This window comes from Ranitomeya variabilis, chromosome 3 (assembly GCF_051348905.1).
Source record: "Ranitomeya variabilis isolate aRanVar5 chromosome 3, aRanVar5.hap1, whole genome shotgun sequence".
Classification (NCBI taxonomy): Eukaryota; Metazoa; Chordata; class Amphibia; order Anura; family Dendrobatidae; genus Ranitomeya; species Ranitomeya variabilis.
The window spans coordinates 403125018-403144837 of NC_135234.1; the positions used below are offsets into that span (position 1 = coordinate 403125018).

At 43.9% G+C, this 19820-nt stretch overlaps 2 protein-coding genes across 2 annotated transcripts in view; one reads left to right on the top strand and one right to left on the bottom strand.

Annotated features, from left to right (window-relative positions):
• LOC143816164 (uncharacterized) overlaps positions 1-19820 on the bottom strand; it is a 589616-nt gene that overhangs the window by 277765 nt on the left and 292031 nt on the right. The gene's annotated exons all lie outside the window — the stretch shown is intronic.
• INTS2 (integrator complex subunit 2) overlaps positions 1-19820 on the top strand; it is a 102000-nt gene that overhangs the window by 72225 nt on the left and 9955 nt on the right. The window contains exons 16-20 of the mRNA XM_077296205.1: positions 836-1000; positions 12577-12778; positions 15456-15581; positions 15664-15868; positions 15953-16135. Of these exons, the coding sequence (XP_077152320.1) occupies positions 836-1000; positions 12577-12778; positions 15456-15581; positions 15664-15868; positions 15953-16135 (881 nt within the window). The remainder of the gene's footprint in view (positions 1-835; positions 1001-12576; positions 12779-15455; positions 15582-15663; positions 15869-15952; positions 16136-19820) is intronic.

The window sequence follows — 19820 nt, forward strand, 5'->3', positions numbered from 1 at the left end:
TAGACATATTTGGTATCGCCACGTTCCGAATCGCCCGATCTATAAAAATAAAAAAGAATTAACCTGATCGCTAAACGGCGTAGCGAGAAATTCCGTTTATTTTGGTCGCCGCGACATTGCATCAAAATGCAATAACGGGCGATCAAAAGAATGTATTTGCACGAAAGTGGTATCATTAAAAACATCAGCTCGGCGCGCAAAAAATAAGATCTCGCCCAACTCAAGATCACAAAAAATGGAAACGCTACAGTTCTTGGAAATAGGCGTGTTTTTTTTTGTTTTTTGTTTTTTGTTTTGTTTTTTTAAAGCAAACTTTTCCACCACTTAGATGAAAAACAACCTAGACATGTTTGGTGTCTATGAACTCATAATGACCTGGAGAATCATAGTGGCAGGTCAGTTTTAGCATTTAGTGAACCTAGCAAAAAAGCCAAACAAAAAACAAGTGGGGGATTGCACTTTTTTTGCAATTTCACCGCACTTGGAATTTTTTTCTTGTTTTCTGTTACACGACATGGTAAACCCAATGGTGTCGTTCAAAAGTACAACTCGTCCCGCAAAAATAAGCCCTCACATGGCCATATTGACAGAAAAATAAAAAAAAAGTTATGGCACTGGGAAGAAGGGGAGTGAAAAAACAAAAACGCAAAACCAAATAAAACTCCGGTCATGGAGGGGTTAACACATGCCTAAATGCACACTTGTCTGTGACGGTAGTGTGAACACGGGCATGTGTTATAACTTATGACGCTCTAAGCCCTTGTGAAAGCTGGTGCCAGTAGGAATTCTGGGAAAGGATGAATTACTGTGCTATTACTGCTTTTTGTTCTTTTAGGTTTACACTCTGCCCTCCTGCGCTTGCTTGCCACCAACTACCCCCACCTGTGCATTGTGGATGACTGGATATGTGAGGAGGAAATTACTGGGACAGATGCTCTTTTAAGGAGGATGTTGATGACTATTTCTACCAAAAATCATTCCCCAAAGCAGCTGCAGGATGGTGAGCTTATCAAATGAATGAGAATGAGTTTGAACAGTTTAATGCCGTAAAAGTGTAATGTTTTAACGTTCTACTGTACAAAGTAGAATAATATATTTTCTATACATAAAAAATAAAATTAAAAATGGCAGCACTCCAAAAAAGCCAAATCAAGCACAAATTGTGCCTTTTATTACAGGGTACGTCCGACCTTGAACTACAATTCTGCAATCTCGCTGTGACTGTAGACTTGTAAATTCTCACATCACTCACGCTGTGAGAATTTTCCAGTGACCGCTAGTAGGCGACTTGTATACTTCCAGCCACATTCCGACTAGACTGTATCTGGCTTCTCTCAATACACTTGCATTGAGCAAGTCTGCACCCACCTAGTCAGCATGTGACCACACGTATGCAAATCAGACTTGCTGTCTCACGCCCACTGCTCCAAATCTGACAGTGCACTGTACATGTGATGTGAGGATTCACAAGTCTGCAGGCAGATAGTGACTTGTAGTTTAAGGGCTGCAAACACTGATAAAATCACTGGAGTGTCTCCAAAACACAGAATAGATGTCAATCTTTCAACTATAGTTTTTCCATTCATGGTTTGGCATTCAAACACTGATGAAAAATCACTGACACCTGTATGAGCCTTAAGTCCGGCATCCCCTTTAAGCCATGTGGTTGCAACATTTCAGATTCTCCTGGAGCCTATTTTAAGCAAGGAGGAACTGAAACGTTGCTGTAACCACATGGATTAATAAAGACACCACTTTTTGCTTAATTTGGATTTTGTAGTGCTACAGTTTTTGATATTTTATTGATATGTGGTCTTGACTGAAGGCCTTGACTCTGCACCCTTTTCTAACATAGTGCCTCTTAAAAAAATAAATAAATAAATGTGTACATGCACACACATGTACTTACACACACACGTACATATGTAAACACCTTGAAATTGTTCCAGAAAATTATGTATTAATCAACGAAAATGATTGCAATGACATGTTTTTTGTACTAGTTTCTTTCCTTTGTGTGTGCTAAAACAAAACAAAACCTTGGAAAAAAAAAGGCAAATTGGACATAATTTCACTCTAAACCCCAAAAATGGTCCGGATAAAATTGTTGGCATCTTTGCGAAAATGTGGGTAAACAACTTTGTTTCAAGCATGTGATGCTTATTCAAACTCACCTGTGGCAAGTAACAGGTGTGGGTAATATGAAAATCACATCTGAAACCTGATAAAAAGGAGAGAATTTGACTAAATCCTTTGCATTGTATGTTTGTGTGCCACACTAAGCATTGAGGACAGAAAGAGAAGAGAACTGTCTGAGGACTTGAGAACCAAGATTTTTGAAAAATATCAACAATCTCAAGGTTGCAAGTCTATCTCCAGAGATGATGATGTTCTTTTGTCCACAGTATTCAACATAATCAAGAAGTTTACATTGCACTGTAGGTGGACGGCAGAGAAAAATTGATGTAAGGTTGCAATGTAGGATAGTCCGGATAGTGAATAAGCAACACCAATCGAGGTCCAAAAAAAATTGAAGCTGTCTTGCAGGCTCAGAGTGCATTGGTGTCAGAATGAACTATATATCGGCCTTTCAAATAAAGCAAAATGCTACGGCAGGAGACACGACAGGACCCAAAAACTGACACAGAGACATACGATAGCTAGACTGCAGTTTACGAAAATGTACTTGAATAAGCCAAAATCCTTCTGCGAATGCATTTTGTGGACAAATGAGATCAAGATGGAGGTTTTTAGTAAAGCACAACATTTTACTGTTTATCGAAAATGGAATGAGGCCTACAAAGTAAAGCACACAGTACCTACATTCAAATGTGACGATTCAAAGATTTTTTGCAGTCGTTTAGCTGCCTCTGGCACTAGGTGTCTTGACTGTGTGTGCAAGGTATCATGAAATCTAAAGATTACCAAAGTATTTTGGGTCACAATGTAGTCCAGTGACAGAATGCTGGGTTTCCGTTTTAGGTCTTGTGTGAAACTATGTGATATATATATATATATATATATATATATATATATATATATATATATATATATATATATATATATATATATATATATATATATATATATATATATATATATATATATATATATATATATTCAGTATTCACACCCTGGGTTAGTACTTTATAGAGCCTCCTTTTGTTGCAATTACTTCTGCAAGTCACTTTGGATAAGTCTCTTTATTAGCTTTCCACATCTTGCAAAACTGTTCCAGTTCCTTCAACTTTGCTGTTCACCAGAAGAAACAATCTACCGTGTTTACTCGAGTATAAGCAGACCCCCCTAATTTTGCCACAAAAAACTGGGAAAGCTTAAAGGGAGGGTGCCGTGATTTTAGTTTTTGTATTAATAATTATTGATGATATAATCAATTATTTTCAATACAAAAGTAAATGTACCTCTTTCATACTTTTTTATTTATTCACTTTTACTTTCACCACTGGAGGCCGCCATTTTCATTAGTGTGGGTGTGAGTGTCTGGGCACGACACTTGCACACCTCACTTACGGCAGCCATGTACATAGGAGCCAACGGTCGGGCTCCGACCGCATCTCCTGCCTCTCAGCTGTGACTTGGCCACGCCCACTGAGCTGCCGCGTCACAGCTGTGAGAGGAGATCGCGGCCATTTTGTTTATTTCCCTCTGCCATCGCACACACAGCTCAGTGCGTGCGATGGCAGAAGCTGCTGCTGGGAGAAGCTGCTGCCGAGGGTCCAGGGTAAATATCTGCAGCGAGGAGCTGTGATTGCAGCCTGTACTTAGTATTACAGTACAGGCTGCAATCACTGCTCACTACCGACCTGTTCAGAGCAGAGCATGGAGATCGTCGCACTGCTCTGCCCTGAACATGACTCAGCATTTCCTGAGAGGATGGAAGGTAAGTACAGGGTTTTTATTTTCTTATGCATCTACCACTGCTACCAGCCCCTATATACCACCTAGCACTGCCTGCCTCTGTATACCCCTGCCTGCCTGCCTCTGTATACCACTGCCTGCCTGCCTCTGTATACCACTGCCTGCCTGCCTCTGTATACCACTGCCTGCCTGCCTCTGTATACCACTGCCTGCCTGCCTCTGTATACCACTGCCTGCCTGCCTCTGTATACCACTGCCTGCCTGCCTCTGTATACCACTGCCTGCCTCTGTATACCACTGCCTGCCTGCCTCTGTATACCACTGCCTGCCTGCCTCTGTATACCACTGCCTGCCTGCCTCTGTATACCACTGCCTGCCTGCCTCTGTATACCACTGCCTGCCTGCCTCTGTATACCACTGCCTGCCTGCCTCTGTATACCACTGCCTGCCTGCCTCTGTATACCACTGCCTGCCTGCCTCTGTATACCACGGCCTGCCTGCCCCTGTATACCCCTGCCTGCCTGCCTCTGTATACCCCTGCCTGCCTCTGTATACCCCTGCCTGCCTGCCTCTGTATACCCCTGCCTGCCTGCCTCTGTATACCCCTGCCTGCCTGCCTCTGTATACCCCTGCCTGCCTCTGTATACCCCTGCCTGCCTGCCTCTGTATACCCCTGCCTGCCTGCCTCTGTATACCCCTGCCTGCCTGCCTCTGTATACCACTGCCTGCCTCTGTATACCACTGCCTGCCTGCCTCTGTATACCACTGCCTGCCTGCCTCTGTATACCACTGCCTGCCTCTGTATACCACTGCCTGCCTCTGTATACCACTGCCTGCCTCTGTATACCACTGCCTGCCTGCCTCTGTATACCACGGCCTGCCTGCCTGCCCGCCTGCCCCTATATACCCCTGCCTGCCTCTGTATACCACTGCCTGCCTGCCTCTGTATACCCCTGCCTGCCTGCCTCTGTATACCCCTGCCTGCCTGCCTCTGTATACCACTGCCTACCTCTGTATACCACTGCCTGCCTGCCTCTGTATACCACTGCTACCTCTGTCCTGTGTAGCTAATCTAGTCCTGGGTAGCTAATCCTGTCCCGTGTACTGTGTCCTCAGCAGTCAGTATCACACAGGACAGGATTAGATACACGGCTCAGCAGTCGGTATCACACAGGACAGGATTAGATACACGGCTCAGCAGTCGGTATCACACAGGACAGGATTAGATACATGGCTCAGCTGTCGGTATCACACAGGCCAGGATTAGATACACGGCTCAGCAGTCAGTATCTAATCCTCTCCTATGCACTCCCCCCCTGCGTGTCTTTTCCCATTGTGGTTTATTATTTTTGTTGTGGGAGATGTGGGAGTCGAGGATTATGCGTTCGGTATGGTTTAAAAAAGATTAACAATGGACTTTATTCTGGCCGAGTCTTTATTTACAATACAACTATAGGATTAGTAATGGATGGGTGCCTTATAGACGCCTCTCCATTACTAAGCCGTGGGCTTGATGTCACCGGACAATATGAAGGTGACATTAACCCCACAAATATGAACCCCACTTGCTACCGCTACAGGGCAAGTGGAAATTGCCAGGCAAAGCGCCAGAAAAGGCGCATGTAAAAGGCAGCTGAGAGCTGATGTTTTTAGCCTGGGGGGGGGGGGGACAGTATCCATGGCCCCTTCCTAGGCTATTAATGTAAGCCCGCAGCTGTCTGCATAATATTTCATGGTTATTAATTATAGGGGGCCCCACGTCTTTTTTTGGGGGGTGTCCCCCATTTAATAGCCAGTAAAGGCTATAAGTATACAGTTGCGAGCGTGTGAGTGAGCACACCCTCCCACCCACAGACCAGTACACTGCTCTTCTGAAATACTGTGCTCCCGTCACCCTGCTCCTTCCACCATACGTCTCTCACCTCCCTAGAGCAGCACAATACCATATGGATCACGTATAATGCATATATATATATATATATATCACATATACTCCCATAAAGACCACACATTATGCCGGGATATTATAATATATATATAATATCACACATTATGCCACCAAGTATTGTGTGATCTATGTGACGGTATTATATGTGATCTATATGGCAATATTATGTTTGATCAGTGTTGTGGAATGATGTAAAAACTATATGACGGTGGTATATGAGAACTATATTGTGGGATTGTGTGATCTATGTGGAAGTACTAGGTGAGAATTATATGGCGGTATTATGTGTGATCTATATGGTGGTATGTGAGAACTGTATGACAGTATTGTGTGATCTATTTGATAGTATTGTGTGTGATGTATATGGCGGTATTATGTGTGATCTATATAGCGGTATTATGTGAGAACACTATGGCAGTATTATCTTCAGAAAGCGGACCCATTCTACGGTGGTTCTGGCTGAGCACCTGCACGCGGGTCTGGGGTAATAGAGGGGGCAGCATGACCTCCAGTTAGGTGCAGTCAGGGCTGGTGAGGCAGCTGAAGAGAGGGGTCTCATTTTTATCATTACTCTATGGCTACATTTCCCCCAGCGTCACCCCGGACTGCGCCTGTCGTCTCACTTTCACACATCGCCAGGACAGGATGGAGAAGACAGGATCTGAGGAGGGGAATGGGGTCTTTGCATGCAGAGTCTGGATCAGAACAGGCCATCAATCCACAGAAATGTTTCCTGGATTTCTGAGGAGACGGTCCATCCATGTGTATAAAAGACAGCGCTCTATGTACAATCCCTGGCTGCTCCGCGCACTGAACATGGTGCCCCCCATAGACCAGCACACTGCTCTCCTGAAATACTCTGTGCTGCTGTCACCCTGCTCCCTCCACCACATATCTCCCAGAATCCTTGCTGCCTGCCATCCTCGGTGACTGTCTACTTGTCAGTATAAGGCTGCGGTCACACATTCAGTATTTGGTCAGTATTTTACATCAGTATCTGTAAGCCAAAACCAGGAGTGGGTGATAACTGCAGAAGTGGTGCATATGTTTCTATTATACTTCTCCTCTAATTGCTCCACTCCTGGTTTTGGCTTACACATACTGAGGTAAAATACTGACCAAATACTACTAGTGTGACGGCAGCCTTACTCTGCAGTCACCAACAAAATGGCTGCTCACTGTGTTCCTGAATCCTCTCATCCCTTAGCAAACACATGGAAGGAGAGGAGACATCACACACGTCAGCAGACTCCGCCCATAATTACTGCAGTGCAGTAATGTGAGCTAGTTGTACACTAGGTTTTTCTGAAATTTCAGCAGCTGCTCCCCCTAGTGTTTAAAAGTGGAAATTCCAAAACTTTTCAAATTATTTTTCATATTTTGCTAAATTATAAACAAATGAAAATATTTTTTAAGAAAATTTAAACATTAATTCTTTACATTTTTACAATTGCTGTAAAAAAAATTTTTTTGGATGGCACCTTCCCTTTAATGACTCGAGTATAAGCCTAGGGTGGGAAATGCAGCAGCTACTGGTAAATTTCAAAAGTAAAAATAGATACCAATAAAAGTAAAATTAATTGAGTCATCAGTAGGTTAAATGTTATTGAATATCCATATTGAATCGGGAGCCCCATATAATGCTCCATACAGTTTATGATGGGCCCCATAAGATGCTCCATAAAATATACGCCCCATAAGATGCTCCATATTAAAATATGCCCCATATAATGCTGCACTAAAGGTTAATAATGGCCCCATAAGATGCTCCATAGAAACATTTGTCCCATACAATGCTGCATAAAGGTTGATTGCCCCATAAGATGCTCCATAGATTATGCTCCATAGATTATGCTCCATAGATTATGCTCCATAGATTGTCGTATTTTTCTGACCATAAGACGCACTTTTTTTCCTCAAAATTTGGGAGGAAAGTGTGGGTGCGTCTTATGGTAGGGATGTAGCATGTGGGGAGGGGGGCAGCAGTGAGTGGGATCGCACTGTTATCCCACTTCAGGAGGCAGAAAAATGTCCCTACTGCCGGGAATCAGCGCTGGGGAAACCAGTGGTCCCGATGATTAAGTGCAGTGAATATTCATTAGCTACTCCCCGCCCACCTATCAGCTGAGTGGTGAGCCGGGAGCAGCAAATGAATACTGCACTTAAGCAGGGACACACATGGTTTCCTCAGCGCTGATTACTGCAGCAGCTGGTGAGATCCGTGTGTCCGGGGGAGGAGGAGGCAGCAGCAGCAGGGTCCGGGGGAGAGGCGATCGCTGGTACCTTCCTGGGCTGTAGCTGAGTGCTGTGCAGTGTGCACAAGGAGGACCTGTGATGATGTCAGAAGTGGGCGGGCTGGAGCATCACATGGCAGCACAGAGCCCTCCCTCTTCTTGACATCATCACAGGTCCTTCAGACTCCAACACTAGAATCTGCTGGCTTCCATTACCTGTGCTGTGGAAAGGCAACAAGAGGGAGGGCTCTGTGTGTGCAGTCATGGGATGCTTTTACCTCACCACAGGCTGGCTGCCACAATTAAGAGGTTAGTCTTTCCAAAACACAATAAAGCACTCTGCCACTCCTTTAGTGAACTATAACTCCCAGCATGTCATAGGATCTGCAGGACATGCTGGGAGTTATAGTTCTCCCATGGGATTTTTAAGCAGCACTCAACTGTTATTTTGCAGTGCTGGAGTGGTGCTTTCAATATAAGCCCTGTGCCCCCATTCTTATACTCACCCTCCAGCATATTCATATAGTACTTCACAGACACCACACTGGTCCCGCAGCTTCCAACATAATAACATACTATTATATATAATAACACCACATATAATAGTATGTTATTAAATATTTTACCATATTTTTTGGCTTCAAATATTTTTTCCCCTATTTTCCACCTCTAAAACCTGGGTGCGCCTTATAGTCCGGTGCGTCTTATAGTCCGAAAAATACGGTATGCTCCATAAGATCCTCTATACATTATGCCCCATAAGATGCTCCGCACAGTATGCCCCATAAGATGCTCCGCACAGTATGCCCCATAAGATGCTCCGCACATTATGCCCCATAAGATGCTCCGCACATTATGCCCCATAAGATGCCCTGCACATTATGCCCCATAAGATGCCCTGCACATTATGCCCCATAAGATGCCCTGCACATTATGCCCCATAAGATGCTCCGCACACTATGCCCCAATAGACGGTTCCCAACATTATGCCCCATATGATGCTCCACACATTATGCCCCATATGATGCTCCACACATTATGCCTCATCAGTGTGGAGTAGGAATCGGGCTATTAGGAGCAGTGTCTAGTACAAAGGCTGTAAAGGCACAGATGATTGGCCTCGGGGAGACCAAAACATCCAACACCGCGGAGACACCATCATGTGCCCTTCCCGTGGTTGTTCCTTCCCGGGGAAAGGCCTTGCTATTCACTACTTGCTTTGAGAAACACGTGATGGTGTCTCCGCAGCTACTCTACATGCATTTGCATATTTCCCATAAGGGATGGGGGCAGTGTTCTGGATCACTGCGTTGAGAAACACGTGATGGTGTCTCCGCGGTGTTGGATGTTTTGGTCTCCCCGAGGCCAATCATCTGTGCCTTTACAGCCATAAGATGCTCCGCATATTATGCCCCATAAGATGCCCTGCACATTATGCCCCATAAGATGCTCCGCACATTATGCCCCATAAGATGCTCCGCACATTATGCCCCATAAGATGCTCCGCACATTATGCCCCATAAGATGCTCCGCACATTATGCCCCATAAGATGCTCCGCACATTATGCCCCATAAGATGCTCCGCACATTATGCCCCATAAGATGCTCCGCACATTATGCCCCATAAGATGCTCCGCACATTATGCCCCATAAGATGCTCCGCACATTATGCCCCATAAGATGCTCCGCACATTATGCCCCATAAGATGCTCCACACATTATGCCCCATAAGATGCTCCATGTAGAGTAGCTGCGGAGACACCATCACGTGTTTCTCAACGCAAGCAGTGAATAGCCAGGCCTTTCCCCGGGAAGGAACAACCACGGGAAGGGCAGCATCCAATAAAGGAAAACATCCAATACCGGAAAACCACCTATGCCAAGCATGGTATCCATCCACAGACAGCTGTTTCGGGGTTTTTGCCCCTCATCAGTGTGGAGTAGGAATCGGGCTATTAGGAGCAGTGTCTAGTACAAAGGCTGTAAAGGCACAGATGATTGGCCTCGGGGAGACCAAAACATCCAACACCGCGGAGACACCATCACGTGCCCTTCCCGTGGTTGTTCCTTCCCGGGGAAGGCCTTGCTATTCACTACTTGCTTTGAGAAACACGTGATGGTGTCTCCGCAGCTACTCTACATGCATTTGCATATTTCCCATAAGGGATGGGGGCAGTGTTCTGGATCACTGCGTTGAGAAACACGTGATGGTGTCTCCGCGGTATTGGATGTTTTGGTCTCCCCGAGGCCAATCATCTGTGCCTTTACAGCCATAAGATGCTCCGCACATTATGCCCCATAAGATGCTCCGCACATTATGCCCCATAAGATGCTCCGCACATTATGCCCCATAAGATGCTCCGCACATTATGCCCCATAAGATGCTCCGCACATTATGCCCCATAAGATGCTCCGCACATTATGCCCCATAAGATGCTCCGCACATTATGCCCCATAAGATGCTCCGCACATTATGCCCCATAAGATGCTCCGCACATTATGCCCCATAAGATGCTCCGCACATTATGCCCCATAAGATGCTCCGCACATTATGCCCCATAAGATGCTCCGCACATTATGCTCCACACATTATGCCCTATATGCTGTTGCTGCAATTAAAATAAAAAAAATCACATACTCTCCTCGCTCAGGCCCCCGGCACTTGCGATATTCACCTTCCCCGTTCCACCGCTGCACGCTGCTCTGTCTTCCATCCTCCGCAGTGACTGTTCAGGCAGAGGGCGGCGCGCGCACACTAACTACGTCATTGCGCCCTCTGACCTGAACAGTCACAGCCGGAGGACGGAAGACAGAGCGGCGCGCAGCAGTGGAACGGAGTCAGGTGAATATCGCGCAATGCTCACCTCCCCCGTCATACTTACCTGCTCCCGGCGTGGTCCCTGGCAGCGGCTCACTGTCAGATGGTCTTCGGGAGCCGGCGGCATCTTCCTATGTTCAGCGGTCATGTACCGCTCAATAAAGTAATGAATATGCGCCCATATTCATTACTTTAATGAGCGTTACCACGTGACCGCTGAACACAGGAAGAGCTGCCCGGAGACCATCGGACATGCCGGGACCGCGCCAGGAGCAGGTGAGTATGTGACAGCCGCCGCTCCCCGCCGACCCCCTGGGACAACGACTCGAGTATAAGCCGAGAGGGGCACTTTCAACCCAAAAAAGTGGGCTGACAATCTCGGCTTATACTCTAATACAGTGTTCCCCAACTCCGGTCCTCAAGAGCCACCAACAGGTCATGTTTTCAGGATTTCCTTAGTATTGCCCAGGTGATCATTACATTACCTGGAAAGGCATTACCTGTGCAATACTAAGGAAATCCCGAATACGTGACCTGTTGGTGGCTCTTGAGGACCGGAGTTGGGGACCACTGCTCTAATATATACGGTATATTCAAGTTTGACCATAGATTCTAAAGTGGAGTAAGGTCTGGGCTTTGACTAATCCAGTCCAAAACATTTACATGTTTCGCCTTAAACGACTTGAGTGTTTCTATAGCAGTATACTTTGGGTCATTGTCTCGTTGGAAGGTGAACCTCGGTCTCAAATCACTGGCAGACTGAAACAAGTTTTACTCAAGAATATCCCTGTATTTCGCACCATCCATCTTCCCTTGACTTACCATTTTCCCTATCCCCACTGAAGAAAAACATCTCCACAGCATGATGCTGCCACCACCATGTTATCCTATGGGGATGGTGTTCTTAAGGTGATGGGTCCTCTCTTGGCAAGTTTGTTGTGGTACCATATTCTTTCCATTTAATGATAACGGATTTGATGGTGCTTTGTGGGATCAGCAGAGATTGGAATATTTTTTATTTATTTTTTTTATAACCCAACCCTGACTTGTACTTCTCAACAACTATGTCCCTGACTTGTTTTGAGATCTCCTTGGTCTTCATAGTATTGTTTGGTTAGTGGTCCTTTTCACTTAATGGTGTTGCAGCCTTTCAAAAAAGGTGTGTGTATATACTGACAGACCATGTGACACTTACTGTACATTGCACCCAGGTGGACTAATTTCACTAAGCTTGTGATTTATGAAGGTAATTACTTGCACCAGAAATGTTTAGGGGCCAATACATATGCACATGCTAATTTTTAGTTATTTGATCTCATTAATTTAATTTATGCCTATATTTTTCTTACTTCACTTCACCAACTTGGACTATTTAGAGCTGATGCATCACACACAAATGGGATTACAAAAATATTTAACAGGTTGTGTTAAAAAGCAAAGTGTGAATACTTTCCGCAAGCCACTGTTTATTTATATTTCTTTTTTCTTTGTTAAACATTTGAAGTATGTTGTTGGCTCTTCAAGGGTCTCTGTCCATGATCAACCTGGCTTCATTTAAGAAATTATAAAGTATTATATATTTATTTATATTATAAATTGCTTTCAATGGCTGTGCTGTATCATCAAATGGTTTGATACCTTTGTAGTTTTGCGGTGATTAGTAATGTTTTTTTAATGTAAAGGGTTTTTTTGTTTAGCATTTTCGCAGCTTCAAAGCAACCATACACAGGTGATGCAAATTCTAGAGCACTTGACCCTGCTTAGTGCCAGTGACCTTATCCCATATTCAGAAGTTATCACCGCCAATATGAGCCAACTCTTGAATGTTGGTGTCCCACGCAGGATCCTACAGACAATCAACAAGCTTTGGATGACCTTGAACACTGTAATGCCAAGAAGGTAAAGGTTGTAGATTACTATCATTATATATGTTTTAGCTTTATAGTTGCACTGTGAAAAAAAAAAAAGTGTACAAATCCATGTGCACATAACAAAACTGTGGTAATGTGTGGGAGGAGGGAATTTGCTAACAAGGACATGAAATCCAAGAAACTAGCTGGAAACAAAGCAGCCCAACTTATTAATTCTTGGTCACAGTGCTATTGTACTGCAGTATGCAGCCGTGCTCCCATCATAAGGCAGAGGTATCACGTATGCAGTAGACTGATAAACAACCACTCACAAACCTATCATTCATGAGGGGGTGACTGTTTAGTATTATAGATGCGCACAGATAAGACTTGTATAAGGTGCCAGTCACATAGATATGTGTAGTGCACCAGTCCTAATACTCCAGCCCATACTAATATATTGGGCGGATGCCCAGCATTCTATCAATGTACTTCACAAGGACAAGAACCCTAATTCCTCACACTAAAACTACAGGGCCTGATGTCATCCTGCAAAAATTATAAAATGCATCAGGTATTAGTTGATATTCTGGACAAAATTACGCAAGCATGGAGAGCCTGTTTGTTGATGCATGTGTTGTGGCTGTCACACAGCCGCGACACATGCAGCTGCGACACCGAACAGCTGATTATCTGGAGCGCTCCAGGTATCCGGGTTCCTGATGCAACTTTCAGTAAGCGCTATAGCTATTCGGGTAAGGCGTTATCCGAATATATTCACTCATCCCCAGTTACTATGTATATATGATATATACACCCAGAAGTGTATTTCTGAGCTTCTTTGAATTTAAATTGGCTTTGGTTTTTACTGCCCCATAGTGCCATCTTTTGGCTTATGGATATATTGCAGGTTATCTTTTTGTGCCTAGGTGTTATGCAGTCTTTCTGATTACTAACCTTGTGGTGTGGCTTGCCATTTTACTGTATACTAATGAGGACATTTTTTTAACCGGGCGGCCTGAAATGATCGCATCGCCGACCCCCGTCACATGATCGGAGGTCGGCCATGCTTCTGAATAGTAACCATAGAGGTCCTTGAGACCTCTATGGTTACTGATCCCCGGCAGCTGTGAGCGCCACCCTGTGGTCGGCGCTCACAGCACACCTGCATTTCTGCTACATAGCAGCAAACATCAGATCGCTGCTATGTAGCAGAGCCGATCGCGTTGTGCCAGCTTCTAGCCTCCCATGAAGGCTATTGAAGCATGGCAACAGTAAAAAAAAAAAAAAAAAAAAAAGTAAAAAAAAGTGAAAAAAATATAAGTTTAAATCGCCCCCCTTTCGCCCCATTCAAAATAAATCAATAAAAAAATAATCAAACCTACACATATTTGGTATCGCCGCTTTCAGAATCGCCCGATCTATCAATAAAAAAGCATTAACCTGATCGCTAAACGGCGTAATGAGAAAAATATTCGAAACGCCAGAATTACGTTTTTTTTTGTCGCCGCGACATTGCATTAAAATGCAATAATGGGTGATGAAAAGAACGTATCTGCACCGAAATGGTATCATTAAAAACGCCAGCTCGGCACGCAAAAAATAAGCCCTCAACCGACCCCAGATCATGAAAAATGGAGACGCTACGAGTATCGGAAAATGGCGCAATTTTTTTTCTTTTTTAGCAAAGTTTAAATTTTTTTTTCACCACTTAGATAAAAAATAACCCAGTCATGTTAGGTGTCTATGAACTCGTAGTGACCTGGAGAATCATAATGGCATGTCAGTTTTAGCATTTAGTGAACCTAGCAAAAAAGCCAAACAAAAAACCAGTGTGGGACTGCACTTTTTTTGCAATTTCACCGCACTTGGAATTTTTTTCCCGTTTTGTAGTACACGACATGGTAAAACCAATGATGTCGTTCAAAAGTACAACTCGTCTCGCAAAAAAAAAAAGCCCTCACATGGCCAAATTGACGGAAAAATAAAAAAGTTATGGCTCTGGGAAGGAGGGGAGCGAAAAACGAACACGGAAAAATGGAAAATCCCAAGGTCATGAAGGGGTTAATGATATAATAAAGTAAATAGATCAATGGCTGCACTCAATTGTACTAAAGCAAGGGAAATGTGAGATACATGAAATGTGAATAGCATAATGGCTTGTGAAATCTATGAAAAAACACATGAGATGCTTAGCACAAGATTTGGCTAAAAAATGTGACCCCCATCCACCAAACGTCAAGGTAATCTCAGATCGGATGGGTCCTAGACCTGACTGCCTAGTGTGAACACTTACCTATGGCTAATAACATGGTAAAGCCTGCATTTATAGGAAGGTCGGAACCAACTGTGTTTGGATGTAATTAAAATCACAGCGTGGTGAAGGGCGGGGCGTTCAAGTCAGAAAAAATAGTACATAGCAAATAATGGTCAACCGACTGAACAGAAGACTAGTCTGAACTGGTGCATAACCAAAAAAGACTTACGGTACATCTATTTGCTATGTAAGTCTTTTTTGGTTATGCACCAGTTCAGAGTAGTCTTCTGTTCAGTCAGTTGACCATTATTTGATATAATAAAATATTCAGTGATTTATTTATCTGTGTGTGCTATCTAATGGATAGTAAATATAGGATGCTATGTCAGCATAACAAATGTATTAGTCTTCATGTATCTGTAGCGGTAAGAAAATAGGACCTACTTTTGCCATTCTTTTTCATTTTCAGGCTGTGGGTGATGACTGTGAATGCATTGCAGCCTTCACTGAAATTAGCTCGGAGTCATAAGTACACTCAGAACGATCTGATGATTGACCCCCTAATTGTCCTGCGCTGTGATGCCCGGGTCCTGAGGTTAGCTTCTATTTTCTCTTTAGAGGCCTAAGTTATTTGCCTGTTTTGGATTTATACCATCATGCTTTTTCTGTGTTGCCAGGTGCCCACCTCTGATGGATATTACATTACACATGCTGAATGGCTACCTTTTAGCATCCAAAGCTTACTTGAACTCTTATCTTAAAGAAACTGCAGATCAAGATATTAAACCTTCTCCCAGTAATGCAATGGCTGCTCTAACAGGTCAGACGGAAACTATGGAAGTTACCAGAGAAGAGTTAAAAAACGCTCTACTATCAGCCCAGGTAATAAGCAACAACTACAAGCTGCCTTACTGTCCATCATCATGTGCACTACTCTTTCATAAACATGCAAAAATGTCATATTAGGATAGTGCTGCCGTGCAAATCTTGCTGGAGGTCTGCCTTCCATCGGAGGACAAAAACCAGGAGCTACTGGAAGGAGAAGACAGTCTGCTCTGCAATCTTCGAGAAGTACAGTGTCTCATTTGTTGTCTCCTGCATCAGATGTTCATCGCAGACCCAAACATTGCAAAACTTGTTCATTTTCAGGTATGTAGAGTGAAGTTTTATTAGAAAACTGCACTTGTTAGCACAAGATTTATAGATTTGTAAGGTTTGCTTAAGTGTGTAGATTAAATAAAAATATATAATTATTCTATATTACCCAATAATTATATAAAGGCAAAATATTCGACTAAACTGTGCAGCAAAAGTGCTTTCTTCTGATCTTGTCTTTCACATTCCCTTTAAGCTTATGCTAATTTTTAGCTTAAAGGGAACCTGTAATGTGAAAAAAAAAATAAAGTAAGTTAATTTCCTCCAAGCAGCCGGGGTCTAAGTGCCTGCGCCAGGAAGGTTCAGAGAGCTATTAACCTGCAGATATGGGGTTAATTTGCAGGTAGGTTAATAGTGTTCTGAACCTGCCCCGTGCAGACACTTAGACCCGGGCTGACTGGAGGAAATGAACTTTATTGCTCCCGGCAGCGTTCCAGTCATGGGGGAGGCATCTGCGCAGGTTCTGTGTATAGAGAGCGGCAGTTATTGCCGCATCCTCTGCACTGACTGACAGCCGGGCCTAATGCTGAGCTGCTGTCAGTCAGAGCCACTGAGTGGTGACCTGAACTCGCACCTCCCACACACCTAGAATCTGAATGCTACCGGGAGGAATAAAAATAATTTCCACCCGATCGCAGGGGTCTAAGTATCAGCAACTGGCAGGTTCAGAATTCTTTTTAACCCGCAGCTTAACCCCATATCTGCAGATTTATAGCATTTTTTTCATGTGACAGGTTCCCTTTAAATTGCACAGGTCTATAAAAGTGCTTTAACCCCTTAAGCCCCTAGGGTGGTTTGCACGTTAATGACCAGGCCAATTTTTTCAATTCTGACCACTGTCCCTTTATGAGGTTATAACTCTGGAACGCTTCAACGGATCTTGACGATTCTGACATTGTTTTCTCGTGACATATTGTACTTCATGATAGTGGTAAAATTTCTTCGATATAACTTGCGTTTATTTGTGAAAAAAAAAAAACGGAAAATTGGCGAAAATTTTGAAAATTTCACACTTTTCCAACTTTGAATTTTTATGCCCTTAGATCACAGAGATACAGTATGTCACGCAAAATACTTAATAAGTAACATTTCCCACATGTCTACTTTACATCAGCACAATTTTGGAACCAACATTTTTTTTTTGTTAGGGAGTTATAAGGGTTAAAAGTTGACCAGCAATTTCTCATTTTTACAACACCATTTTTTTAGGGACCACATCTCATTTGAAGTCATTTTGAGGGGTCTATATGATGGAAAATATCCAAGTGTGACACCATTCTAAAAACTGCACCCCTCAAGGTGCTCAAAACCGCATTCAAGAAGTTTATTAACCCTTCAGGTGTTTCACAGGAATTTTTGGAATGTTTAAATAAAAATGAACATTTCACTTTTTTTCACGCACAATTTATTTCAGCTCCAATTTGTTTTATTTTACCAAGGGTAACAGGAGAAAACGGACCCCAAAAGTTGTTGTACAATTTGTCCTGAGTATGCTTATACCCCATATGTGGGGGTAAACCACTGTTTGGGCGCATGGCAGAGCTCGGAAGGGAAGGAGCGCCATTTGACTTTTCAGTGCAAAATTTACTGGAATTGAGATGGGACACCATGTTGCGTTTGGAGAGCCCCTGATGTGCCTAAACATTGAAACCCCCCACAAGTGACACCATTTTGGAAAGTAGACCCCCTAAGGAACTTATCTAGATGTGTTTTGAGAGGTTTGAACCCCCAAGTGTTTCACTACAGATTTTTTAGCCCCCAGTTTTGTATTTTCCCAAGGGTAACAGGAGAAATTGGACCCCAAAAGTTGTTGTCCAATTTGTCCTGAGTATGCTGATACTCTGGTAACCACCGTTTGGGCGCAGGACCGCACTGAAGGGAAGGAGCGCCATTTGAAATGCAGACTTAGATGGATTGGTCTGCAGGTGTCACGTTGCATTTGCAGAGCCCCTGATGTACCCAAACAGTAGAAACCCCCCACAAGTGACCCCATATTGGAAACTAGACCTCCCAAGGAACTTATCTAGATGTATTGTGAGAACTTTCAACCCCCAAGTGTTTCACTACAGTTTAACAACGCAGAGCCGTGAAAATAAAAATTATTTTTTTTCCCACAAAAATGATATTTAGCCCCCCAAAATTTTATTTTCCCAAGGGTAACAAGAGAACTTGGACCCCAAAAGTTCTTGTCCAATTTGTCCCGAGTACGCTGATACCCCATATGTTGGGGTAAACCCCTGTTTGGGCGCACGGGAGAGCTCGGAAGGGAAGGAGCACTGTTTTACTTTTTTAACGCAGAATTGGCTGGAATTGAGATCGGATGCCATGTCGCGTTTGGAGAGCCCCTGATGTGCCTAAACAGTGGAAACTCCCCAATTCTAACTGAAACCCTAATCCAAACACGCCCCTAACCCTAATCCCAACGGTAACCCTAACCACACCCCTAACCCTAACACACCCTTAACTCTAATCCCAACCCTAATCCCAACCATAAATGTAATCCAAACCCTAACCCTATCTTTAGCCCCAAACCTAACCCTAACTTTAGCCCCAACCCTAACTTTAGCCCCAACCCTAACCCTAACTTTAGCCCCAAACCTAACTTTAACCCCAACCCTAACCCTAACTTTAGCCCCAACCCTAACCCTAGCTCTAAACCTAGCCCTAACGGGAAAATGGAAATAAATACATTTTTTTAATTTTATTATTTTTCCCTAACTAAGGGGGTGATGAAGGGGGTTTGATTTACTTTTATAGCGGATTTTTATCATTGGCAGCTGTCACACACTAAAAGACGCTTTTTAAAGCTAAAAGGTTTTTGCGTCTCCACATTTTGAGACCTATAATTTTTCCATATTTTGGTCCACAGAGTCATTTGAGGTCTTGTTTTTGCGGGACGAGTTGACGTTTTTATTGGTAACATTTTCAGGCACGTGACATTTTTTGATCGCTTTTTATTCAGATTTTTGTGAGGCAGAATGACCAAAAACCAGCTATTCATTAATTTCTTTTTTTGGGGGGGGGCGTTTATACCGTTCCACGTTTGGTAAAATTGATAAAGCAGTTTTATTCTTTGGGTCAGTACGATTATAGCGATACCTCATTTATATCATTTTGGCGCTTTAGGATTTAGGATTTTTTTTTTTTTTTTTTTTACACATGTGGAAATTTTTCTTTTAACTTTTTTACTTTGTCCCAGGGGGGACATCACAGATCGCTGATCTGACAGTTTGCACAGCACTCTGTCAGATCAGCGATCTGACTTTCAGCGCTGCAGGCTTACCAGCGCCTGCTCTGAGCAGGCGCTGGTAAGCCACCTCCCTGCAGGACCCGGATGCAGCCCTGCGGCCATTTTGGATCCGGGGCCTGCAGGGAGAGGAGGTAAGAGACGCTCGGAGCAACGTGATCACATCGCGTTGCTCCGAGAGCCTCAGGGAAGCACGCAGCGATGCTTCCCTATACTGCCGGAACACTGCGATCATGTTTGATCGCAGTGTGCCGGGGGTTAATGTGCCGGGGGCGGTCCGTGACCGTTCCTGGCACATAGTGCCGGATGTCAGCTGCGATAGTCAGCTGACACTTGGCCGCGATCCGCCACGCTCCCCCCGTGAGCGCGGCCGATCACATATGATGTACTATCCCGTCACTGGGAATTAAGTCCCAGGTCACCTTGACGGGA